This window comes from Anser anser (assembly GCF_964211835.1).
Source record: "Anser anser genome assembly, chromosome: 4".
Lineage (NCBI taxonomy): Eukaryota > Metazoa > Chordata > Aves > Anseriformes > Anatidae > Anser > Anser anser.
In genome coordinates this window covers 42296181-42322403 of record NC_139724.1, presented here as the reverse complement: position 1 = coordinate 42322403, position 26223 = coordinate 42296181, and the positions used below count along the sequence as shown (strand labels likewise).

Sequence of the window (26223 nt, the reverse complement as noted above, 5' to 3'; positions counted from 1 at the left end):
TTAACCTCTTGAAACATCAACACTCATGTCTTTTGTATTATTTTATACAAGAAGGAAATATATTAGTAGAATAGCTTTATCCAAAAAATTATTTAATACAAGCTTGCAATTGCCTCAAATGACATTCTATATAAATACAGCAAATCAGTAAAGGTTAGTCATTAGTGTTGATCTGATATGTTAAAACACATTTAAGTGTTAGTTTTTATAAATCATCTTTTTCTAGAAGGTGGCACTTATGAAGTTCAGAATGAATTTACAAATATTCCTAGGCTTTATGCCTGGCTGTGGGCTTCTTCTGGTCCTCTCACAAAGAAAAGCTGAGTTGGGGTGTTCTGTTTGAAGATCCCACAAAATTTGGGCTCCTTTTCACTCAGGAACTTGCTTATGAAATTCTTCTCTTGAATTATCTCACTAATCCCAACGTAATAGAAGTCTGCCTTGATTTCCTCTGTGCTAGTGAGATCACGGCTTTCATCCTTTTATGATCCTTTGTCAGTAAAAGAAAACTGAGAGGGCTTCTCCGAATGGAAAAGAAGCAAACCGCTGGTGACATAGCTATTGGTTGCCCCACAGGACTCACTGCATCCTTCAGTTTAATTTGTTTCATATATGAAATCAATTAAACAAGCAGAAAGTGACAGAAATCTATTTGTGGGTTCAGTAGTAAGGCATACCAAGTTCTACATCTCTGTATAAATCAGCGATAAACAATTTACTAGTGTTTTCTCTGTGGGACTGGTGATCTCTAAATGCCTCAGCAGTTGGTGGAGCTCATCATGTTTTACCTGTTAAAATAAAGTCATCAGGTTTTAGTGTAGAAATCTTAGAATGCTCTTGGCACTGCCTGTATTTGGTTCATAGCTTCAGGTCACAAATGGGACCAGAGCATTTAGCTGCTACCTGGTGGACAGGGTCCTGTGGGATGGGTAGATAGTCTTTAACTTCAGAGGGTGCCTCTGCACAGGCATGGAGGATTCACCTGGAGTACTGGCGACTTCAGGGTTAAAATACACATTTTCACCAAAGGGGAAGAGCGGTCTCTTAAAGGGTGGAGACCATTTATGCTGCTTGTGCTGAACAGCTAGAACTTGCCCTGAGACAGCTTTCGTGTGGGCAGGTGCTAGGCCCACATATTGCCACCAGTTTGGGTGGCTGCGTATGCAGATACTGGGTCTGCATATACAAATGAGCAATCTTTTTGTGTATGAAAACCTGTAGAATAAAGTGTAGAGGCTAAACTGAAGGGATCTTAAAAACAGACTCAAGACCAAGCCTTCCTAGTTTCCTGTGCAGAATTCTTGCTGTCTTTCTCCCCTCCGGCTACTTAAAGGAAACTGATAATTTAGCTGAAGTCCAGGCAACACCGTTATTAGTGTCGTCTGTATGCAAGAGATAACAGTGACGTAACCTTCGTACACAGGAAAAAAAATATTGCAACTTCACTTGTTACTTGCAAAAGTTTTTTCCTGAGGAAATTCATCGGACTTGTTGTCACTGTAGAGCAGTGTAATGCACCTATGAACTTCATCTCTTAGAAATGTTATTTTTTTGTTTTTGCAAGCTAAGTGTTGAGACCTACAAAAACCAGAACTTTTTAGGGAAGTGTAAGATGACCGTAGTGGTATTATTAATAGAGGTTAAAAATATGAAAAATTTAAGATATTTAGATAGTGTCCTTTGTCTATAACAGATCTAGCAAAAGTCCTCTGCAAGTCTCAGACCTAAAATAAGTGTTGTTACCTTAAAAAAAAAAAAAAAAAAAGGGAAAAAAGGCAAGCATTAAGGTATTTTTTCCTGCAGTTTAAAAACAAAACGAAAGAAGTAGTTGGAACAAGATTAGTAAGCACAAAGATATGGTATATAATGACTTAGCCCCAAAGTCGGGCCAAGTTGTGTGCTCTCAGTTCCTTTTGTTAAAGCTGAGACACCGTGCAAAAAGCACGTAAGAGTCATGAAGCTGGATGAGAAAAAGCAGGCCATTTGGCTCTGCAGCGTGGCATTGCGAAATCGGCCTTGCAGAAAGTGGAAGCACCTAACCAGTAGGTAGCCCTAGACCATCCCATCTGGCTTCACTGGGCTGAAGCCGAAGCCGTGACCTCGTTATGCAGACTGAAGCAGTTCAGATGATGCCAAAAACTGAGAGCTGCAGATTGTCAAGGAATGTTGCAATCGTGCTAAGTAAGCTCCAGCTATTCCAGAACTAGGCAGAGGAGCAGGAATTATCTGAGCTACGTTTGTAGCCTTGGACATCAAAATCCTTTGAACCTCATCTCAGTAACTCAGCACATTTTTGGCTTTTCTTGTGCTTAATGCTCTCAGTCCTGGCTTAAGTTTTCAGAGTTGAACGTGCCTGTTTTGTGCTATGGAATGTAAACAGGGTTAGTGTAGTAGACACCTGCTAAGTATGATTTAATTTGGTGCATATGCTAGAGATAACATGCATCTTTTAAGCTGTCAACTAATTCGTTGTTTGATGTTCAGGTTGAGATGATCTTCAAACTGAGTACAATGTGTTGTGTTTGATACTTCAGTTTATTAGGAAGTATCATAAAGTTTAAATAGGAAGGGCTGTGTAGAATTCTCTATGATTGTAAGACCTAGGCTTATAGGGAGGGAGAAATCCCTCGTAGGGAAAAATCCTAGCTTCTGGTAGTTAGTGGCACAAGCACTCGTTCCCAGGGAAGAGAGAATTTCAACTCATACTTTTGCTTTCAATGGTTGTAGGTACACAGAAGGTGTTTTAAAACTAAGACAAATGTCAGTGTCGTCTTCCCTTAGCTGGGCTCGTAGAGTTCCTGACTTTACAATACCTGTATAAAATAAGTGTGTGTATGTTGTGGCCTGATTTTAGTGGTCTATTTTTTTTTCTTTTTTCTTTTTTAATGGAAAAATATAGAATTTTGTGTATGGATATCTTCGACACCTTTAAAGGATTTAAAACAGCTGATGTTGATTGCTTTCTGAAGGTTACCCTGCTTACTTGGTTAATGGGGCTCCCTCCCTGGGGACAGCGTGTGGCAGATGTACACATTTTCAATACCTACCTGTTCTGCTCGCAAGAAATGCCAGGGCTTGCCCAGCTGGTGATCTTGGTCTTTCGTTACGTTTTACGAGGTTTGGGATGTTTTTGCTGTCACTGATTTTCCTCACTGAAATCAAACCCTTGCAAACAAGCTAAGGATGATATCTGAGGCGTGTGTCAGGCATTACTGAGTGCACAATACTTGTAGCATTTTTTTAAGGCAGTCATGAAAGGTGCTTAAATTCCTTAAAAGGGGGGGGGGGGTGGGGAGAGAGAGAGACCCCAAAGAGCCCACAGAAGCAGCTTTTTGAAAAGTATGAAATAAAATAAACACACGAAGGTAGAGCCAGATCATTGCTCGAGGCTCCAGCATCAGCATGTGGGAGAGCAAAAAAAGTCCTTTGCTCTCTCTGTGCATCTGTGCAGCCTATCAGTCAATATGTGCTTTATTACAGCTGTTATTGATCCAAAGCACTACACCGGAGTGCCAGTACAAGCTGTACTCTGGCATGTGACTGTCCGCTCTGGGGCTGGCATTCTTTCCAGTTTTCCTTAACTTATCTTCTGTAAACGCTTTTCCCTTTGCGTGCTGTGGCTGAAGGCTTTGCCTGGCTCCCTTAAGTAGTTGGGCCCGTTTCCAGAAGAGATCTGAGATACTGCGGGCTCACCTTTAGCTTTGGCCGAGGGCAGAGATGCTGCTATGGTTGGCTGAATATTTGAGAAGCCAAGTAGGCTAGAGCTGCGGTTTTGGTGGTTACGTAAGGGTACGTGTGCTTGCTGCAGGATGTGGCCGTTCCTCCCTCAGAGATACCAGATTACAAGCAGTTGGCGTGGTTACTTTGCGCCAGAGCTTGCATTTCCATGTGGAGAAAGTAACCTGCCTCAGATTGTCAAAGAAAAATAAAAGTGCAATGCTTTAAAAGCATGTCCTGGATAAAAGGGAGAGAGAAGAGAGAGAGAGATTCTTTTGTGACTTATGCAATTTGAGGAGCAAACACAGATGTTTACCCTGTGCCAAAATCTGCCCACATAAGCAGATCAGGCTTTTTTTTTTTTAATGTTGTTCTGGAAGGTCAGAGACTATTTTGTTTGCTGCAGTTTTTTTTTTTTTGTTTTTTTTTGCTTAGTGAAGCAAAGTTCACAGAGCCGGAGTAATGATTTGATTCCCAAGTTTTCTTCATTCCTCACTGTGTGCTTAGTTAAATATATTTGTGGCAGTTGCAGCTTTGAACAGTAGCAAAGAAGCTTAACTTCTAAATAAGCAATAAACTCCTTTGTCCATTTTAAAAAAAATGTAACTTCAGAATTACTGTTGTGAATGGTATCAAATGACTCGGGCTGTTTATATCCTGAGCGTCTGCATTATGTGCACTGAAAATTTACTGCGCAGCTGGTTGAGGTTCTTCCTCTGAACATCTCTATGTACACGCACTGCCACCACCTACTACTCTTGTTGCTTTTCTGGAGTCAGAAGCAGAAATTTGGTTTTAGACACATCCAGTGTGCAAATGCACTGTTAACAAGAGTTGACCTTTTGTAGTGTGTATGCTTCAAATAGCACTGAAGGATTACACTATTGTAATATGTTAGGGCTGAGTCATGACACTGAGTCTCTGCTTTGCCAGAGACCATTTTCATTTGTATCTCTTTGCCATTACGTCTCAATATCTTTATTTGCAAAATAGATAAAACGGATAGTAATTTTCCGCATCTGATAAGGTAATGTGGGTTTTCTTATGTTTGTGGTTTTTTAATACTTATTTTTTACACTGAGCATGTATTTCTGATAAGCTCTTAGCAAAGTGGAAGCATAACAACGTGGACTGTGTTGTTTGGGTATGCAAACCAGATAAAGAGTGTCAGGAAGGGCCATTTGCTGCGAGTTTATGTGGCCCACTGATATACAAGATGAACTGCCATGTTTAGCCCAATACCTCCTCCCACTCCTTTTTTTCTTTTTTTTTTTTGACCTAGGGAGGGAGGTTAGAGCTGGACTCAACCTCCCGTGTTGTGCAAGGGTTCTTTTGTCCTGGATACCTTGAGCCTCCTATTCCTAGTCCTGTTTGGTAGTGTTGAACCTCTGAATATTTCAATAGTGAAATGGAAGTACATGTGGCAGGTTTTATTACATTTATGCTGATTAAGACTTACTATTTTTTTTTCTTACTTAAGCAGTGAAACTTGTGGAAAAATTCAGCAAGCAACATTGCCACAAAAAAAAAAAAGGACATTTACTTTAGTTCTCTCAATCATTTTTTGTGTGTTAAACACTGAATGACTTCTAAAACACATTGCTGGTGAAGGAAAATAGCTGAAGTAAACAACAGTTGCCTGTTTGTTTGACTAGCATTTTCTTTATTTAGAAGTAATGGCTGCTTTGCACCCTTGTTACCTCCTATCTGTGTCCTATACAGATAAAGTTACTAATACCTGAAGTAGGTTTCAGGACTACTGCAACTGAAAGCACTGAAATCAGTGGATCCCTAACTATGTAGGGAGAAAATATAACTTTAGTCAAAATTGTGATTGACATACACTATGGGGGATTGGTTTCAAGCAGGGAAGCTGATAAGCTGGTAAAGTGAGAAGAGGTAGATGCACCTATTAAGGATAGACAGAATACGTCCTCTGCATTATAACTTATGCCTAATTGTTTTAGGTTAGTTTTCTGCTGTGGAGGCTGTATAATCTCTCAGGCCTTGTGGAAGACCTCAGTTCTCATGGTCTGGAATGAGCTATAAACTCCTTGAACAGTGAATCATAGCATTTGGAGGAGGCTGTCTGAGGAGAGAGCACAAGTAGAAGTAATGCTGAAGCAATTCCATAAATACTAAGTGGAACCCAAAAGGACCACATGGGAGGCTCTTTCCAAGGTTTCTAGTCTTTCCAGAAATGTTATCATAAGCTGCTTGGAGCAATTTCAACAGTTGGTTTTAATTATTTTTTTTTTTTAATCTTTGTCTAACTCTTAGGATCCAGAGTTGAAGTTGTCACTTTTTTATAAAAAAAAAAAAAAAAAAAGTAATTTTGCTGCTAGGTTGTTACGGGGGGGGGGGGGCGGATTTTGTAGTACTTCCCCAATGAATTGGTACCACAACTCTGCTTCTAGCAACCAGTTATCAGGAAACACTCTGCAATCAGAAAATCTGTAATCAGATTCCTTTGAACTCTTCTACGCGTCTTGTCACAGTGCCTTTCTTTCGCTAGATAATTTCTGCCTGCACAAACACAATTTAATATTGAAGCTGAAGTTCATTTAGATTAGACAGTGTAATGTTGCTTGATGAGCTGCCAGGTAGGCACGTGTATATACATTAACTGAGATTTGATCTATAGCTACTGAACTGTCATTTGCCTGAGGTTTTCACAATCCATTCTTCCTGTACTGAGGGCATTACCTGGGCTGCTAATTACTTCTCTCATCATGCACAAAATTGTGTTGTTTACCTTAAAGGTGATGCATCAACTTGATCCCGCTTAACTCTCAGACTCACAAGTTAAGTGCCTGCTTATAGTTGTTCCCTTGAGGTTCTTGTTCTACTGGTTTTCCGTCAGCTTCCACTTCTCAATTAGAGTAATTTAGAAGCACTTGATTTCAGTAGCTGTACTTTTCGATTTTGGAATTCAGTATGTTTTGGGGGTGCCTGTTCCCATTTCGAGATGAACGCACAATGTGAATAGTTGCATATCTGTGCAATGACCATGTTTGATTTGCAAAAAATATTTTAAGATATCTATGTCAAAATGTCATGGAGGTATACTTTGTACTCTGTTAGGTGCTATATAGCAGGCCAAAGGAAAGGATGTAGTTTAATCATTAGAAGCTTTAGACTGGGAGGCATGACTTTTGGTTTCTATTCTTGGTTTTAATGCTGACTTAACATGTGACTTGTGTAAGTGATTTAACCGTTGTATGCCCCTGCTAACCCACACATAAAATAAACATTATCTCTACTTCTCAAGTTTTGTCGTTAAAAAGGCTACTCTAGTCTCTCAGTTGCAAGCACCCTGCCTGATAACATGTTAAATAGAAAGTTGAGTTCGGAAAACTCATCTTTCATCCCTTCCCCTCCTTATCCCTTACCAGCACTGCTTGTACTTACTGGGTCTTACACACGCAGCTAGTCACCTCTCCCAACAGCTACATTCCAATAAAACAAGGAACTGTAAACCACAAGAATGAGGCTTGTGAGTGCTGGAAAAAGCACATCTTTGGAGTGTGGCCTCTGAATCTGCAGTGACGGTAGCTGTAAACCTCAGCTTCAGAGTAAAAGGAAATAACATGCTACCCAAGTCTAGTCTTTCTCATCTTTCTAATCCAGACACACCCAAAGTCAGCTCCTGTAGTTATGAAGAAGGAAAAAAAAGTGAGAGTAAAAATTAATTTTTGTGGATGATTTTGTGTGGTGGTCAGATGCCATGTTGCCATAAATGATGTATTTGAATTAGACAAAACTGGGGCAATTGTGTTTCTCTGTAGTACATACATAAGCCATGTGAGCAAGTTTTATTTCTGCAGTGGTTAAGAATATTGTACATAAGAAATTTTTAAGTGATAGCGATTTACATGTGCATGAGTCAAAATCGATTTTCTTTTTTCCGTCGCTTATGTGTGTAGGCCAAGTACAGACAGAATGGACCTGAGCAGGATTTGGCCCAACTGTGCATGTCTTACCTCTCTGCAATGTATGCTTCTCTCACAGGAGTTGTGAAAGCTGTCTTGAGGATTAAATGCAAGTTAAAATATTGACACTGTTAGTTTGGATCCATGTTGTGTTCTTCCCCTCAGGTTTCTAATCTTGAAAAGCAAGAAGGCGAAAATGGAAATTCTTAAAAACCGGGGCTAAAGGAACAAAAGAACAGGTGTGAGTTCCAAGTGATACTAGGGCTAAGCTTAATAGCAGGGAGAAACTTGAGTTCATTAGCTCTGCCTTCATGTAGGATAAGACTCTGCAAGGATTAATGAAAAAGATTGCAAACATAAAAGGAGTAACTGGTATTATCAAAATTTAAAAAAAAAAAAAAAAGGTGAACTCATTGTGGCAGATACTGCTGCAGCAACAGATTTCCACTAAAGCCTGCAAGAAAGTGCTGAAAAGCCAGCCACATGTTCCTTCCTTGGCTTTGTGCATCTGCCCAGAAATAACAGTCAAGAGGGAAAACTTAAGAAGCCATATAAACAATCAAAAAAATTAAATTTTAATAAGGAGCAACTATACCTGGTAAAACAACATGGAGAAGGGACCAGCAGTTCTGTGTGTTAGGATGATGCCTAACTCCGAGCCTGATCCTTATGCTCTGAATGCTCCTGGAATGAGTATTAATACTGATACAAAGATGACCGAGTGAGGCACAGGGTCTAACAAATGTATGAGATTTCATTAGAACAGATTAGAGATGAAGGCTGAAATTCTGGCCCCATTAATGTCCATGGTAAAACTTCTACTGACTCTACCTCCAGCAGGATTTTATCCCTTTTGAAATGTAACCAGTAGAGGTAGCAGAAAACTATTCTGAGGTTGTCTCTCCTTTTTTAGTTCCTGATCTTTGGAGTCAGATTGTGGTCAGATGCTTGAAGAATTCTTTCTTTGCCCAAGTGGCTTGCTTTTACCATCCTTCTCTGTTTATATTAGGCAGCCTGCCTGCCCTGGCAAGTTGAGCTGGACACAGATTTTGTTGAGAAGCAGGTGAGGATCATTCATGCAGTTCCTTCTGGTGTCTGCCATCCTCAGGCAGGAACCAAGTGTCTAAAGCCACGGAAGCTGTTTCTGAAGTGAATGTCTCAATGCAGGCTATGTAGTTCCCTTTTTTGAGTGTTGATTTTTTTTTTAAATTTTTTTTAACGATGCTGGTGGCTTACCCTGGTATGCCCTGTTACATGCTTTTCTGTTTGACCATAGCTATGTTGGTATAAAACTTTATATGTGTAGTTTTAACGTGGCACAGGATGCCACTTCTTCATTGTAACACGTTTTGTACTAACTTCCAAAATATTATTCTAGTTACAAACTCTATATTTTTTCAGTATTTCTTTTTAGATTTAGGAGTATGTTAATCCAGAACAGTCTGTGATACCATATGCAGAGGCAAAAAAGCACGCGTCTTCCAGTTGTTACCTTCCTCATAATGGCTGGACTCGCTGGGTTTACAGTGAGGAAGGCTCACATTTGGTGAGCCGCAGAAAAGATTTTTAGCGGCTACATTCTAAAACACAGCCCACCATTCTGCAGACATTCATGTTCTGCTCCTACATGTATGGCCTTGCATGGCTTCCAAGAGAAATGTTTCGTAAAATACAAGACTTAACTTAAACTTGGCTGTATATGCAAAGGAAAACCAATCGGAGGAAAACAGAAATACTGTCTCAAATCCAAGGAGCTTGAGACAGTAAAGTTTTTATCATTCCTCTGAAGAAATTAGAGTGCATTCATGTTTAAGGTTTTCTCAAAAGCCAGCTCTGAACTGTCTTGGAAAGAATTCAGCAAGGTGGGACAAACAGCATTTCCAGTGATTCTTTGCTCCTCTGCAATGGGTGAACCTCTTAAAAACAAACAAGCAAAACTCATATTCATCCAGTAGGGGTGCATAACTCTTTATAGTAAATACCAAGTGGCAATAGGTGAGCTCCCAAGGGGCCTGCCAACCACTGAGTGAAAAACCACTCATCTAATCCCTTAGGGGATTTATACCGTAGTATAGCACAGCAGCAGCCACACGCTCCTTAAATACTACAGATCAACAAAGTCTCCAGTCTTTGGCTCCCTTGGCAGCATTGAGAAGTAGCACTTGAGGTAGGTTTTTGGAATCCTGGGGGAAAGCTGATGGGTGACAGGAGTGTCATCCTGAGAATTGGTGGGCAGAGCACCAGCTGGTGAGATCTGGTATGTCGCATGGGTGATCACGGCACCGTGGATGGGAAACGCCAAGGCCTGGATCCTTGCAAATACGAGTGATATCTGTGGAGGTACTTCTGGTTAGACTGCTGATGTGCACAAATAGTCCCTTAGGTGTCTTCACAGGGCTCGACACCAAGTTCAGTGTGAGAGAACAGAGTGTGTGTGTGTGTGTGTATATATATATATATATATAAATTTTTTAAGTGTTAATGTAGATGAAAACAAGGGGAATTGAAGTCTTAGTTCCCGCTTTAAAATCTGATGATGCTTCAGGCTGTTCTATGAAAAGCAGTATAATTATCTTATTTTCATGGTGAAAAAAATATCTTGAGGGAGGGAAATGCTTTTTTTGTGATCTCCAACTTTTCAGGATGTGCAGAAATAGGCGCACGTTCATTAGGGGTAGGTGGGTGGGGGAGATGGCAGGATAAGCGGCTCGCTGTGCACGGATGAGTAACGACCGAATTCCTCTGTTGAACTGAGGTGCGATTCCTTGGCAGCGGAACCTCGCTGTGGAGGCTGCGTTAATTTGTATTTGCATACTATGGGGATTGCTTTCCACAGATCGCCCTAATTCCGCGGCTGCGATCGTGCTGGCTCGGCTCCGTGCCGGGTGTTGCCCGGCGCAGGGGAACTTCCTTCCCAGGGAGCTCGGGGGGAGCACAGGTGCGCGGCGTGAGGCAGGGCACCGCGCAGGGAGCACAGCACATCGCAGCGGGCAATGTGGGGCCGGCTTAAGGTCACTTCGTTTCCTGCTAGGAGGGTGCAGGACGCTCTTAGCTCTTCGTGGCGGTCCCAAGTAGCCGAGTTGGGGCTGGCGGTGCGGGCTGAGCAGCGGCAGCCCGCACTTCTCTCCTCGCCCTGCCTGCGGCCGCCTCCTGCAACTCTGGGCGCCGCCGTGCCCGCACCAGGGAGCGCAGGGCAAAGGGGCAACGAGTTGGGGCGCCGCGGGCCGGGTGCTGCCGGGGCCGGGCCGGGCCCAGCCGTGCCGCGCCGGCTCCCCCGGGGCAGGGGCGCTGAGGCGACGCCCGCCAAGAGTTAACGGCGGCTGCCCGGGGCCGGGGCCGCCTCCCCCCGGCGGCGGTGCGCGGCGCTGGCTTCCCCCTTCCCTCCCTCGCCTTCCCGTTTTGGCAGGGGATTAAAGCAGCTCCCCCCTGTGGCAGCAGTGACCCAGAAACGAGTTTGATGCGCGGAGTCCTCCCTCCGTACCCAGTACAAACGTCAGTCAGAGGGAGCCTCTGTGTGTGTGTGTGTGTGTGTGCGCGCGGTGTGCCCGGCTCTGTGTGTGTGTGTGTGTGTGTGCGTGTGCCCGTGCGGCGCGGGAGCCGCTCTCCGCGCCCGCTGCCGGCGCCGCGCCGAACTCATGAGGCGGCCCCGAGCCCTCCGCGCAGGGGGAGCCCGGCCGCGCCGCGCCAGCCGCCCTCGCCGCCGCCGCCCCGCCGCCGCCGCCGCCAGCAGGTAACCGTGCCCGCCGCCCCGCGCCAGCCGGGGGAGCCGCCGGCTCAGCCATCTTTGATGGCTTTTTCCTCGCAGCTCCGCAGGCGGCGGGAGAGCAGCTCGGTGCCGAAGGTCGCTGCCTAGTGGAAATAAGCGAGTACGTCATTAACATGGCGCCAAGAGCCGCGCGGCTCGGCGCGGCGCGGGGCGAGGGGAGGGAGGCGGCCGAGCGGCGGCTCCGCTATCCCACCACCAACTTGTGCCGGGCCGGGGCGCTGCGAGCCGGGAGGGGACGGCGGGAGGGGGGTTGCCGGGCCGCGGGCGCGGCGCGGGCGGGCGGCGCTGCGGGGGCGCCGGGGGGAGCCTCGGGGCGCCGGCGTGCGCGGCCCCCCGCGGGCGGCGGGGAGCGCCGGAGCCGGTCGGCGGGCGGATGGCAGCGGCACGGTGCGCGGCGAGGGCCGGGGGAGCCGCCGGCAGCGCCTGTCACCGCGGCGCCCGCACGTCCCGCAGCAGCGAGCGCGGGGGCCCGAGGCGGCTGCGGCTCGGCGCTGGGGCTGCCCCCCGGCCGCGCTCGGCTTCGCTCGGGGGAAGAGAGGGAAAACGCTTCGAGAGCGTAAAAACTGCTCGGGGGTGAAATCGAGCGCGAGTCGCCCGGCGGGGCGCAGGTGGCAGGTGGCCGCACGCGTGCGGGTCCCAGCCGAGCCGGGGCAGCGGGCAGCAGGTGCAGGCGCCGGGCGCCCACCCACGTGTGCGGGCTGCCGGGGGCGGCTCGGTCACCCCGGGCGGGTCCCGCCGGCGAGCGGGCGGCGGCGGGGCAGCGGCGGGCAGCGCAGCAACTTGGCTGGGCGCGAGGCGCGGCAGCTCCGGCGGTTGCGCCCCTCGCCCCAACGAGACAAAGCCGCGCCTTGCCCGCGCAGGGGATGCTCGCGGGGCTCTCCTTTTTTTTTTTTTTTACTTTTTTTTTTTTTTCTTTTTTTCCTTGCCCCTCGGCGCCCGCCAGTTCGCTGCCGCTCCGTCGCGGGGCTTTCGTTATTTCGGGGAGGGCGGAGGCGCAGCGTGTTTGTTTGTTTGCACCGCCTGCTGGCTGCCTCCCTGTGACAAGAGGTGATACACAGTTTCCAGAACTGTCTGGGAGTGGGAGGAGAGACGGGCACGGAGAGGGAGCCCGAGCCGCCGCCGTGCCGCCGTCCCGGCCCCCCCCGCCGCGGGGAGGCGGGCAAGGCGCCTCGGCCGCGCTCGGCAGCGCCGGGGCTGCGGGGGAGAGGGCGCGGAGCCGGGGGCACCAAGTTTGATTTGCAGCCGGCGCCCAGCCGATTGGTGGCGGCCGGCGGCGGGGAGGAGCGGCGGAGGGAGCCGGCGGCAGGAGGAGGAGGGGGGGGGCCGGGCCGGGCCGTTGCGAATGGGAGCGGGCGGCGGGGCGGCGGGGGCGGTGCCGCTGCCCCGGCGGGAGGCGGAGCCGGGTGCCGCCGCCTTTCCCCGCTGGAGCCGGCGGGGGCGCGCGGGGCGCGGGCTGAGGCGGCCGCTGGGCAGCTGCTCCCCGCGGCGTGCCCTCGGGTGGCGGCCGCGAGCTGGCCGCGTTCGTTCGGCGTTGCCGCCCCCAGCCCCGGCAGCCTGCAAACGGCCGGTGGCCGGGCTGCCCGCGGGCGTCCCGACAGCCGCCTGCCCCTCCGGCGGTTGCCGGCGTGCGGGAAGGCACCACGCCGCTCAGCAGCGCGGTCCGGGTGACATCTTTAATTTTACCGCGGGGGTGCTCCCGCGGCAGTCCCGTTTTCTGCTCTTCACAGAGAGGTTGTACCGTGATTGGGAATAATTTCCTTTCTAAGCGGGCGCTGTCTGCTGAGGGAATCAAAGGCTGCCCACGCTTGCAAAGCTAAAGCCTTCCTCCGAGTTATGCCAAAATACGCTTGTTATGCTTCTATTTCGAGAGGCTTCTCACACTCAGTGGGATATTGTTGAAACAGCGAGGGTTGTACGTTTTAGTGGTAGGATTTTCCCTCTGGCTGCAGATACCATTCACTCCCGTGTTTGAGCTCTGTGTAATACATATGTTTAAAATAAAATAATAATAATAAACCCCCCTTTCCCCTCACAGCTGCAGATTTCCCTTCTAGCTTCTCTGGTTTCATTCCCAATTCACAGAATAAAAAAACTTCCAGTGTTTCCTCTAATGCTTTCTCCCTGTGGTTAGCCCTGCTTCTTGGCGCTGCTGTTTTCAGCTGGAGTTGTCCAAGCTGCCAGCTTTTTCTAGGTGGAAAAGACAAACTGTGGTGGGTGCGGGGTGGGTTGCATTCATTCACAGAGCCTGCTTCTCAAGGCTTCTAGTAGTCACATTCACCAGCAGAGCTTGGGAATAAGCTGCCCATGGCCAGGTCTTGAGGTCATGTTATGAACTGGCTTTGCACAGGTGCGTAAATGAGCACGTGCATCTTTGAAACGTCTTGTGCCAATACATCCAACTTGTGCTTCTGCCTTTCCTTGTTACATTTTGAATAGGTGTGCTGAAATTAGTAGAAATAGACCTTGTGGAGAACACTCTTGGCCTTGAAATGTACTACTTTTGTTTTACAAGGCTTGAGGACTTCGTCCTGAAATCTAAGGTCTGTGGCTTTTTGTGCCATGGCCTGCGCTACATAGTGCAGTAGTATTTCATGTAAGTTGGGAACGTGAACTCTTCTTTGTGACTACAGACTGTTGCTATCAAAGCTTTTATTGGTGCTGAAAAGGAATTAAAAAGTTTTAGGTGGAGTTCGGTAGTATATCCTATTTTTCATGCAGCTCTGTTTTTTTCTTCTAGGCATAGATGAAAAAAGTTTTTTCTCTCCCTGTCTCACGTGTCAGTCGATGAAGACTGAGGTGTTACCATAAACCAGCTATTTAGGAGAGAACTGTAGCAGAAACCAAGTGTCTTCATCTACTGTCCGTATGATTAAGGCCATGTTACGCTTCCATGTGCGCAATAAGCGTTCTGAAGTGATCTCTTGTGTACTGGAGATAATTAGCGTCATTGCAGTTAGTGGGTTACTTGCAGGAAAAGCCAGTTTTTCAGTTTGTCTTCGGGGTGTGCATCTGTCATAATTCTGCCTTCTTTCCATTCTGTCTCTGCAGCTGTTCAGTGTAGTTTATTATAGTGACACCCATTAACATGGGTACAGTTAATTGTCTGTCAGAGTTTGAATTACAGACTCTTTCTACCCAGATGTTTATACAGCCCTTAAAGATACTCCGGTAAGAATTGTGCTGAATAAAACCTTTGACCTGTGGAAGTAGATTTTCTCAAACGTAGTTATTTTAAAAAGTTTGATTTTGTTTCATTATTGGCATGACAAAGACTTTGACACACTTCACATCTTTCTCTTTGACCATATATCTACTGGAGGTCAAACTGAGTGACAGAAGTCTGTGGTGTCTATGCCTGCTCAGTAGAAGCATAAAAAGTTCTGTGGTATCTTGCATGCAAGTGTGTGTGTATATATATATGCAGTATATGGGTGTATATATGTGTGGATGCACATCTGCAGTTTCACATGGGATAATGTCTGGATTTTTCCCAGGAGGCTAGGGAAAAGGATTCAGATTTCATTTGTTTGTACCTGTGCCATCCCTATACTTCAATGTAGGTGGAAAAAAGGGAAAGGGAAACATTTTGGTATTGCCATCCAGCGTAGCTTCTGTTGCTTGTTGGTTCTTTTAAATCAATCTCTGGCTGAGCTAGGAAATGAGGAGTGCGTGCTGGTAAAGCATTGCTGCACTGGGTCATGCCGCTGACACTAACACGCTGCACTCCCAGCCATGGCTGGGAGGTGGGCAGAAGTGCCTGTATTCCTGGTTATTTGTGTAGAGTTAGATGTTTGTGGCTCACCTCCACAAGGGTATGTAAATCCAAATGTTACTTTGTGGGCTGATATTGATTTTGGATTATTATCTACTCATTTCATTTGCACAGCATTTTGCAGGCATCTTGAAAATGGTTTATTGCTCTCTCTGAAATACAGTATCCAGAGGAAGCATTTCAGGCATTGTAATCTTGTCTTAAACATGAGCTGAGTAGTAATTTTACCTGTAAGTCCAGAGTTAGCTTTGTATGCTCAAAGTGTTCACCCAGTCAATGGGTGAAGCCCAGAGCTCAGCTCTCTGAGCTAGTGTGATGAACAAGGATGGAAAAAGCCACTGGTGCCACCTCTCCGGGGAGCATCGTGCCTTCAGCTGCCGGGGCGGTGCAGCAGAGCCCGTTGCAAGCTGTGCTGGCCTCACCAGTGCAGCCTTGCTGTGCCAGGTCATCTAGGGGTGCTCAGTGTCTAAAAAGTCACAGCCTCTGCCTCATCTGCATCATTTATTGCCATGGTGTGATGGTGTGAAGCGCTCTTAGATACTCTGTTCCCCCTCGGAGATGTAGTAACATAGCCAGCAGAATCTCAGCTGTTTCTGTAAAGCTGTGTTTGAAGGCTGGCATTTGCCAGAGTCCACTTCCCCCCCAGTAAATGGATAAATAGTATAGCAGAGTTCTCAGTAGAAATAACTGCTAGCATGCTGGGTGTTGCTCTGCTCAATTGCCTGGTCTCTGGAAGGATGGTTTTAAAGGGAAGAAACAATGATCTTTTCAGGAGGTGAAACTGAAACATTACACAAAAGTTAGTAAGGCTCTCAGCCATATTAGAACTGGCCTCTTAGGCAGATCCAAACTTTGCCCTGTGCGAGCGCTGTCATGAGCTGTGGCGGGGGCGCTCCCTCGTGTCACTGTAAGAGGTAGAGGTAGAATCAGAGCAAAAATACTCACCTGAGGGCTCCATCTGAGGGCTTCTCTGTTATTTGGAATGGCAGCGAGCGCCTACTTATTTGTATGAAATGACTGCTTATCCCACTGGAATCTCTGGGTTACTGGGAATTCACGTGTGTGACTGCAAACTTGGGGACTGTGTGGTTTGGGTGGTGCAGCAGCCTGCGTTAGGTTAGGGCTGCTGGACTGCATTGCAGCTTACTCTGCAGTTGGACAGTGCATGGGCAAATGCCCTTTTGGTGCTGGTGTGTGGGTTTGGGAAGAGCAGCGACGGACGTGTTAGTGATCGAAGATGCAGTGTTCAGGGGCGCTGCGTGGCTGGCTGTTGCCTCAGAGAAGTGCTTGTTTTGAGAAGAGGGTTGGGAAGCAGTTCTGCGGCATGTGTGGATGGAGCGAATGTTTGGTGGAAACTCCTGGGCTAAACGGCAATTATGCGGTTGCCTTCGATTTTGGGGAATTGAGCTCCAGTAGCCTGGGTGGTCCCTTCCTGTCCTGCAAGTGTCGCAGGCTGCGCTGCGTAGTTTTTATTGGAATGAGTCTAAGGCTTGGCTTAAATGTTTCACCCTTTTTGTGTGATCCTGCTCACATGTGAATTCTCTTTGCTTGCACGCATAATGATCATAGCCAATTTGTACCATTAAACCTGGTGTGCTACAGTCAGCCCTGAGGAGTTGCCTTTACTTCTGACCTGTTGGAGTTGGCTGACCTGCTTCCGTTTCAGATTGCTTTATTGAGATCAGAGGTGAATCAGATGCACTGTATTTACACCTGAGTATATTAAGTGTATGTCAGAATATAGTCAGGTGAAAAATGCCAGCAGGTTCATGACTGTAAAGGGTGAGAATTTCAAAGAAAAGTAGCATGCAAGTCCCAGATTAGGAAAGAGAATGAAATCAGCAGTTTACTGAAAAGTTTGACAGATTTCCCATTCTGCCTTTTTCAGTATAAAAAGATCTTGTTTTTAGTTACAGATGTCCCATGAAGAATAACTTACTATAGTTATTCTTTTCAAGGTTAGAAAAATGTTACTTGAATTCCCAGTAACTTCTCAACATGCTGGCAAAAGCTGTGTGTGTGGTTGAACGGGGAAGGTCTGCACCTAGCCGCCACCATCAGTAATCTGTGTTTATTTTTAATGCAGTCCTCGTGTGACCTGGAGGTCACTGCTAACTAACAGAAACCAATGGCCTTTGGGGCAGAGGCACTGTGGTGCCCTTATGAGCAGCAGCATTTCAGGTTGTGTGGCTGTAATTCGTACGGGCTGTTCCAGTGTTACCTTTATAACATATATTCTGAACTTCGGGTGCGAATGTCTGGTGTGTGTTGCTTAAAAGGAATGGTTTAAAAATAGTTTAGAAGCAAAAAGGCTGCTTATCACTTCTAGTAACAAAACTTTTAAGGGGTTAATCGTATGAGGTTTGATGCTTGCTCTAAGCAGCCAAGTGCCACTTGGTGATTTAGCTCCCTGTAAACTGAGGTTCAAAGGGAACATGAGATCTCTGGATCGCAACTCCTCTTTCATGTGCATCTGTAAAAGAATGTCACATAAGCTCCACTGGATTGTGTAGTTCCTTTAGTGTCATTTTTGAGGGGACAGGCTTTTTGGTGTGGCCAACTTCAGCAACCTGACTAGAGCGGACAGGTAAATTAACTGCTGTAGCTGATGTTCTGTACTTCAGGGAAGTAGCTGCTCTTCTGCCTTCCCTTGCTTCCTGGAGAGCTGCTGGAGACTGACTAGCTGAGCTTCAATTGGCAGGTGTGAATACCATTCTCTCCTTTAAACAACAATAAAAAAGAAGTGTATTATTATTATATATATATATATTTTTTTTTAAAGATACGTGGTACAAAAGAGAGGCTTCTGACCTTTATTTTATGGATTTGCAGAAGTATGGTTAGGAGAAGAAGGACTCAAAATACAATTGTCTGAAAAGATGCAGAGGGGCAGAATTTCAAATTTCCTTGTTCATCTCAAGCTTATGAGCGTGTCTCAGTGTATATATGCGATGTAATTTTGCTTTAGGGTGTGTAATACTTTTCAGACCATGTGGGAATGAACCAAGAAGTGAGGATTTTGACCAGGAATATACAGGTTGTGCTTCTGAGATAACTTCATTTTTCTTTATTTTCTCCCATATTATCTTTAGTTTGTTTTTAGGAGGTATTTCCACACTAAGTGAGTATGCTCTTCAGTATTGTTAATATTTGTTTCGTTTATGGGAAAAGTACTGTGAACTACTGGAAAAAGTACCTTAAGGAACAGGTACTTACCCCTGGGTTTCGGACTTACAGCAGCTACTGGTCTGTTTTTCAGTTTTGTCTTAGCCTGTTTTGGATCTGAAGGTTGTTCTTTTTCCTTTTGTCTTTTATATTGATCACATGAAAACTTGCCTCTGGAACTAGTACACTTATACCAGAACTGTGTTCAGGTGATTTTGATGGTCTGGGCTGGTCATGTGTGTGTGTTTAATTGGCAACATTTCTGTCTGTCATGCACAGAAAGTCCTGGTCCATGTCAAATGTGTTCTTGTAGAGAGATTTCTTCCTGTGTTGTAAGAGGTGGTCTTTTGTGATTCCTTATTCTCCAGCATCAGAAATTATATCTGATCTTCCATGAAATGACGACAGCAGGTCTTTGTGAAATGAACCATTCAGTGTACCTTCAGTGAGCAAAGTTAGTGGCCCAAAACTGGTACATGTTTCAGTGGCAGCCGTAGTAAATCCTACTCTGGAAAGACACTGTGTGTGAGAGACATCCTCCCTCCTCCAGTTTGCATGGATAATGTCAAAAAGGAAGGAATCTTGCAATACTCGGGCTCTTAAAACACACTAGAGTTTGCTGGAAGTGAAAAACAGAGTCTCAGGTTCAGTTGCTTATGCTCTCCTGGAGATGATAAAATGAACTTTCTGTCTCAAAGGATGCTTATTTTTACATAGATTGCTTTTTGAAGAGAAGATTTTCATTTTTGGAAATAGAGTCAGGCTTTGATTAGGCTTTTCTTCTTATCACTTTGGGAATTACTCTTAAAAGTTGAAAGCGTTTTCATCAAGTTTACTACCGTGAGCCATGTTCTCATTGAACACAGTAGAAGCAGTTAACAGTTTACTGAAGGGGTCAATGAAAAGAATTTTGCTGAAAGGTTTCTGGGAAATCCCAGTGAACATGAAAACGAGGAGGTTAGATTTTCTGCACCCACCTAGAAGCAAAGGTATTTTGGCACTTGATTTTCAAGTATGCACCCTGAAGGCATGTAGTAGGGCTTTGCTGCTAGCAGAACACTCAGGCCTTATTGATAGCACAATTGATAAGTGGTGAGCAAAGACTGGGGACATTTGATGTGCTATCTAAAGTTCTTGTCAGTTTAACTTGGAGTGGATGTGTCTTTCTGCACTTGCCATGGTTTTTCTGCTCTTCAACTTACACTTTTTTTTTGTAAGTTTTTATGTATAAATGCTGACTAGCTATTTACAGCTACCTTATTTTTTCCTGCATTTAGTTTCATTCCGCAAGGAATACATGCAAAAATACCAACACCCTGTGAATAGCCAATAAAAAGATAAGGGACTTTTTGCCTTTACATCACTGGTTCATGTGCCGTTGAACTCAATATTGCTAGAATTCATCAGCACTGGCAGCTTGGAGGAGCTTCTGTGTAATCAAGTGTTGGTCTGATTCCTGAAAAGCAGTTAAGTGTTTAGGGAGGCCAGTGGAAATGTGCCTGCAGGAAGAAGTAACTGTCTTACATTAAAGGTGCTGCCTTCTAGGGCATAGATGATGCATGTCTAGTTAATCTGGGAAAGCTTGGCTTGCTACTGCTGATGTTTCTTTTTTTTTATGCAAATGGAAGACTTTAATCTTTGATTTCGTAAATCTGGCACTTTACACGGGAATAAAATTGTTCCAAAAGCATATTAGCCAAAGTAAATATTTACAGAAGCAGTAAAAATGTTATTGTATTGCAAATCCAATGTCAGAATGGGTAGAGTAGTTAAGCTCATTTACCGCAGATATTTAGTGATTTTAAGGCTTCTGAGAACAAAATATGCTTTTGTTTTAAGGTGAAAGTGTCGGTGGGGTTTTCGTGACACCCTCCAGTTTTGTTCACCTGTTTGTATGATAACTGCCTAATTAAGCAGCCTTGAGGTACTCACTGTTCGTATTTCAGATGCTGTTTAAAGTTGTTTGTTTTCCTTTGTGTGCTGTAAATCCTCGAATGCCATCAGAAACACAACTTGATGACTGTGTGTTATTATCCTGGGTTAAGTGCTGTCTCATTGCTTTGCAGGCTGCCTGCTGTTTCCCGTGGAGATCATGAAACGGCGTCGGCTTCCTAGCAGCAGTGAGGATTCTGACGACAATGGCAGTAAGTGCTCCTTTGTTGTAGAGTGCAGTAGGTTATGAGTTTGAAAACACATTTTAATGCAGTGTTTTATGTGATAGAGGCACTTTGCGAATTGGTTGGACTGGTGGAAATGTGTATCTGAAGAACCAGTTTTGAATTCTGTTGTTGTGAGCACAGGTGGTTTCAGGATCCCCCCCAACTGTATTGACTGTACAGTGTTAATTAATAAGATAAAACAGGAGAAGTTGGTCTTCTTTTTCTCTCTTCACATCTTCAGTTGCAAGCAGCATAATTCATCGTTAGAAGGACGGAACTTAGATAGAGACACCTGGTAACGTTGTCTATAGCTCAGTATTTAATACAAGTTTGTGTGAGGATTTTAAATTTGTGCTGGTGTTCTCAGACCCTTCTATGTAATGGAAAGGTATATTGCTTCAGACTTCAGCAGAAATGATTGCAGATGTGTAAAAGCTGTTTTTATTTTATTTTTTATTTTTTTATTTGAAGACTATTTTACTTGAGGAATTGAGAAATGACTTTGAACAATTTGAATTGAGTGCATCACCGATTTGTATAAACATTTTTAACTGTTTCTGTACTGACGTAACTAACACTGAGCTTTGTGTGATCTCTTTCTTGTGTTTGGGTTCCAGGGATTGATAAACTTTCATAAAAAAAAAAAAAGGGGGGGGGGCAGGGGAAAGAGATAAAATGGCAGATTGGGGAATGTGCCATTGTGTTTTATCTACCCAAACAAGCAAGTTAATTGTAATTGACAACAGAGCAGCCTAATCAGTTGTCAGAGATATTTTTGGCTTTAATCTGACCAATCTAGGTGCACATCTTCAAATTCTGAAGTCTCTTGTGAGACTTTGGTCTGAAATGTTACGGAAGATGACTGGGGAGATCTTCCAGGTGCTTTTGAAGGATTTGTTAAGGGAACATAGCCCTGCACTGTGGCCCTGCGTAGGTGACTATTTCACCTGCATGCATTTCTGAGGAGCATCTGTGCTGCGTGGGAGTCTGCTCAGGTGGCTTTTACGGCCAGATCTGCACCTTAAGTTAACCTTAGGCAAACCATAGCTGAAATAAAGGAGAGGTAAAAGGATTGGCAGAGGTGAGAACTAACAAGCTGATTAGGAGTTCATCCAAAGAAGGATTGAATAAAAACTATCAAAGATGTGTAGGATTTGGCCTGGATTTGGAGAACTGCCTGCAGTTGGGAGATTTGGGGGGAAAAAGAGAAAACACCACACAGAAGAACAAAAACCTATTGTGTTTTTTTCTTGGTTAGACTATTTACTCGTGGTGATAAGAATTTAAATTGGTGTATTTCCTCAAAGGGGAAGTGTACTCCAAAACAAAGCTGTGTTTCTACTTGTGAAATAGACAAGTAACAGCAAATATGATGTTATTCATTAGAATTTTGCTCTACCATTTTCTCATTCCCTCTCTAACAGGTTTTTGTAATAGTGTTTTATTTTGCTAATAATAGTTATTTTCACTGTCCTATCTTTTTTTGTTTTGTTTTGTTTTTTGCTCTTTGATCCCTTCATGTGCCTTGTGTTTCAGGCTTTACCAATACAATATGAAGCAGATAATCTTGGAGTTGAAATTCTGAAATAAATACAGTTGACTGATCTGTTACTGATTATAATACTTGTTTGTAATATCATTTGATATGTGACTGTCTGAAATAGAGCTATTGATGCATAGAGAGCTATGTTTTCTAAAAACCTTTATTTTCATCTGTTCCATAGTTCAAGATCTAAGAAAATGAGATAAGAAAAAAAAATACTTGGCCTTTTATGATATCTCTAATTTAAAGTCTCATAAATATGAATAACTTTCTGTTGAATAAATTGCATGGCAAAAGCCAGTGACATTTTAAAAGTGTTTTCAAGTATTGTTTGAAACATACACCACTTCCCTTTCATTACACTTTTTTTTTTTTCTTGTCCTGATTCTGTTGTTTGCCCTTTTACTGTGAAATTGGTGGGCAAATTCAGATACAGGTTCCTGCATATATATTCATTCTGTTACTGCACACATATGGAAAAAGGTAAAAGTTAGCAATCAGAAGAAATGTTATCAGAAGATAATACTTATTGTAGAGTCAGCTTCTCCAAGGCTTTTTGGCTTTCACACTTCCTTGAGAACAATTTCTCACATGCAGGCCCTTTCCTTCCCCTTCTCCTGTTTTAGGCTCTTGTCTTACAGGTTTTACCTTCATTTAATCTTTTCTTGTCTTCAGTGGAATTACTGGTTTATCTCACTATGTTAATTTCTGTGTAGAGATCCATTGCTACTCTGTCAGTAGTACCTCTGATTCACTGTAATGATGCTAGTGCAATGGAGGGTAAGCAAATTTTGTTGCCTAAAAAAATCAAAGGCAAAAATTTCTCTGAATTTTTGTGCTCCTTGTTTGAAGCCTTAACTTTCCTGCTAGCTATTTTTCTTTTTCAGAGATTCCAGAGACAGAAAACAATTAACTAGACTATTCTGAGCACTTCAAACAGCCGCCTTCTAATTGAAAAGTTGCAATTTTAATCAACACTTAGTTGGAGTCCTGTTGCCAGACATCTGCTTCCCTTCAGTCAGTGGCACCTCTTGACCCTCCAGTTTGCTTCTTTCGTTCCTGTCACACTGAACTCGATAGTCTTTTGGCTTAAAGTTCAGCACTGTTCTCCCTCATCTTGTGAGGAAAGGATTGGGACCCCCAGCAGTTGGATTTCTTCAGTTCTGAAGCTAAGTTTTCACACTGTGCCCTAATAGACTGTGTGATCAGGCATCTTGGATTCATCATGAGCATCACAGGTTATGTATTGTAGGAGTAACCTGAATGATGATGCTTTTTTGGGGTAGACTAGTGCCACCTGGAGAATGCTTTGACATGCAGAAATACACATTTTATTTTATTGAACTCAGGAACCTGAATATTTATAACGCAATAGTAACTATACTACTAATAATGGAATTTATCTACAAAAGCAAGTAAGCATACAGAGCTTTTTTTCTACTACGTCACTGTACTGAATCAGGTTCCTTGTGCCTACAAGGTGATCCGAAAACAAACCTGAACCCGCAGGCACTAAAAATGTATTATATTGAAGATTTAAGCATATCTGTAGTTTTTCAGAGGAAGAAAAAGATGCTCTGTTTTGGTCAGATGAAAGAAGGGTGAATTGTTAGTATTAAGGAGTGAAATAAATCAAACCAGAAGGAAGCTTAACCAACATGGTTATGGTCCTGGAGTACATGCATTTTCTTATGTAAGGTATTTCAGTGTGGATAGGTATATATTATTTACAGCATTCTAAAAACCTTGCAGCTTAAAGACAGCACCCTTGCTTTTCTCATCACTTCTTTTTTGTCCTCTGATTTGGTTCTTTCCAATGCAAAATGCAGCCTCCAAGCCCTCCAAAGTGTTTAGCTTATGTCCTTCAACCTAACTACTGCAAATCATTGAGCTGTGTCCCCTTAAAATCAGACTTCTACATCTACATTTAGACCTGAGACCAAAATAGCACAATTGAAGCAGTGAGCAAAAGGTGTCGGTTAAAGTTGTGCACCTCAGTTATGCAGTCAGGCCCTGGTTATCTCAGTGTGTTCTCCGAGATTTCGTTTTCTGAAATTATAGGTCACTTTTGAACATTTTATCCATGAAATATAATTGAACCAAAAATGGCTGCAGGCATAGTTCTGGATTTTGAACTTTGTCTAAATACAGAGGAATGGTATTGGGAGAGGCTTGGTGAAGGTTTTAAGATTATTGGCAGCTCAAAATAATCCTTTTTTTTTTTTTTTTGACTACAGACAGCTTGCTAGTTTCTATCCCTCTCCAGGTAATGTATTACAGCAACTATAATAGACGTTAATATTAGCCAGGCCCATCATAAAAGCCTTATGATGTACACATCTTCTTCAAAACCTGTATTAAATAAATTAGTAATGTTTACCTCAAACTTAATTATGTCCTTATTATCTGCGTGGCTGGTCAGGGCTTTGATATTTTTAAAGTAATTTCTGTTGCTTTGTATTCTAGCTTGCTTCTCCATTGCAAAAGCTCCTTATGGTTCCAGGTCTTATTCTAATTAAGTGTTAGATACTGAAACTGTTTTGTTTTTCCTGCGCAGTGTTTGACCTGACATTTTAGCCTCATTGGTCTCTAAATCCTCAAATGTGGTTTGTGCTGAATAATCCATTGGCTTTGTTTCCTGGTGTGATCAAGTTAGTTGTCCAGTGTTGTAGTTTCCATTTATAATTTCAGGGCATCCCTTTTGCACAGACTGCTGGGACACTTGGATGGATCATGTCTGAGATGCGATTTAAAGTTCAGACAGTTGAATTATAGGGAGCTTGGGTGAAATCCAGGCCCACCTTGGTGTCAGTGGGAGTTTGGTTCCTCTTTTCCATGAGCAAGGAATTTAGCATGATTTTTTCACGCTTTACTTGCTCCTGCGATGCCTTTTGTTTTTATTCTTGGAGGGTTTATCAATTCATCCTACTCCTAAATGCAGAGTGTCTGAAAGAAAAACTGAAGAGGCTTTCAGATGAAAAATATTTCAAGGCTTGACAACGTTTCACATCACTTCTGAGAAATGAAAGATTTAATACTTACAGATAGCAGAATATAGTTCTGTAATTTAGATGGCCCCCTAGTCTATCTTTGCTAAACAAATGTTACTTTAAATGTAAACATCTTGCCAATATCCATTGCTTTGACTGAATGACAGAGATCTTAGAAAGGGCTTTTCATCCCACTGGCCTCCCGTTGTGTTTGAGATAGATCCCAAAGTGCCATGCAGGGGTTGCTGAGTACATAACCTTAGCTGTGTACATAATTTTTACCGCAGAATTGTGGTCACTGCTGGCTTGAAAGGTGGCAATTACTTAGCAGACCATGAAATGCTGTGCAGCACTTCGCGAAAAGAAAGTGAACACAACATCCCTTGTTTTTCAGTTGAACGGGTTGCTCGTTGAGGAGGGTGTTTAAGGAACGGCTGTAACGTAGTTGTAGTGCTTGGATTTGTACAGAGCAGCAAGTTCAGTGGTCACTGCTGTGCTTTTGAGAAAGGGCTGTGGCGTTTGGAGTGGTGACAAATGATCACAACTTGCATCTTAGTTAAAGGCTAGGCTCGTTGTGGCAGGGTGGTTCTTGGTGAAGTTACACTTCTGGGCACTCCTTCAGAGCAATTTGGAAGACTTAGCTGTGCTTGTAGGCCATTGTAGATGAGGAAGGGGCATCGCATAATCATCACTTTTGGAGAAGGAAGTTTCTGTACAGGACTGCTAATTCTGAGTATACCCAACTCCACCTGAATCGTCAGGCTTAACAACATAATGCCGTCAGCCTATGAACATGACCCTGGGAGATGCTGAAATAGACCGTGATAATCCGTAGTAAAACCTGAGGTAAAACTTCATACGTAGTTAGGGTAAAACAACACTGTAACAGGAGTCATCACACGGGAGTTTTGGGTTAGGGAGTTAGGGTGGCACTTGCGTCTTGTGTTTTTAAAAAAGTAAGATGGAGTCTAGAAATTCCTGACTGATAGAAGAGTGATGCGTGTCTCTGTGGTCACATCTGTGTTCTTGGAGATTATAAAACTCAAATGAGAAGAAACTACTGAGAAGAGCAACGACGGGAGAAACATGTATTGAACTGCTGGGGCAGGATGCTGCAAAGACTGCTCATTGTATGTGTCAGGCACGGAGCGAGTGAGCAGTGCTGCTGTAAAGCACTGC

The 26223-nt window shown here is 44.1% G+C and overlaps 1 protein-coding gene across 12 annotated transcripts in view; it reads left to right on the top strand.

The window, feature by feature from the left end:
* The window catches only part of JADE1 (jade family PHD finger 1), a 105457-nt gene that overhangs the window by 51128 nt on the left and 28106 nt on the right, over window positions 1-26223 (top strand). For 3 of the 12 annotated variants that reach the window (XM_083833646.1, XM_083833650.1, XM_083833653.1), the window contains exon 2: window positions 20419-20496. In XM_083833646.1, coding sequence (XP_083689772.1) covers window positions 20491-20496 — 6 coding nt within the window. In that variant the 5' untranslated portion in view covers window positions 20419-20490. The other 9 variants (XM_083833656.1, XM_083833645.1, XM_083833655.1 and 6 more) reach the window with 8 other exon arrangements.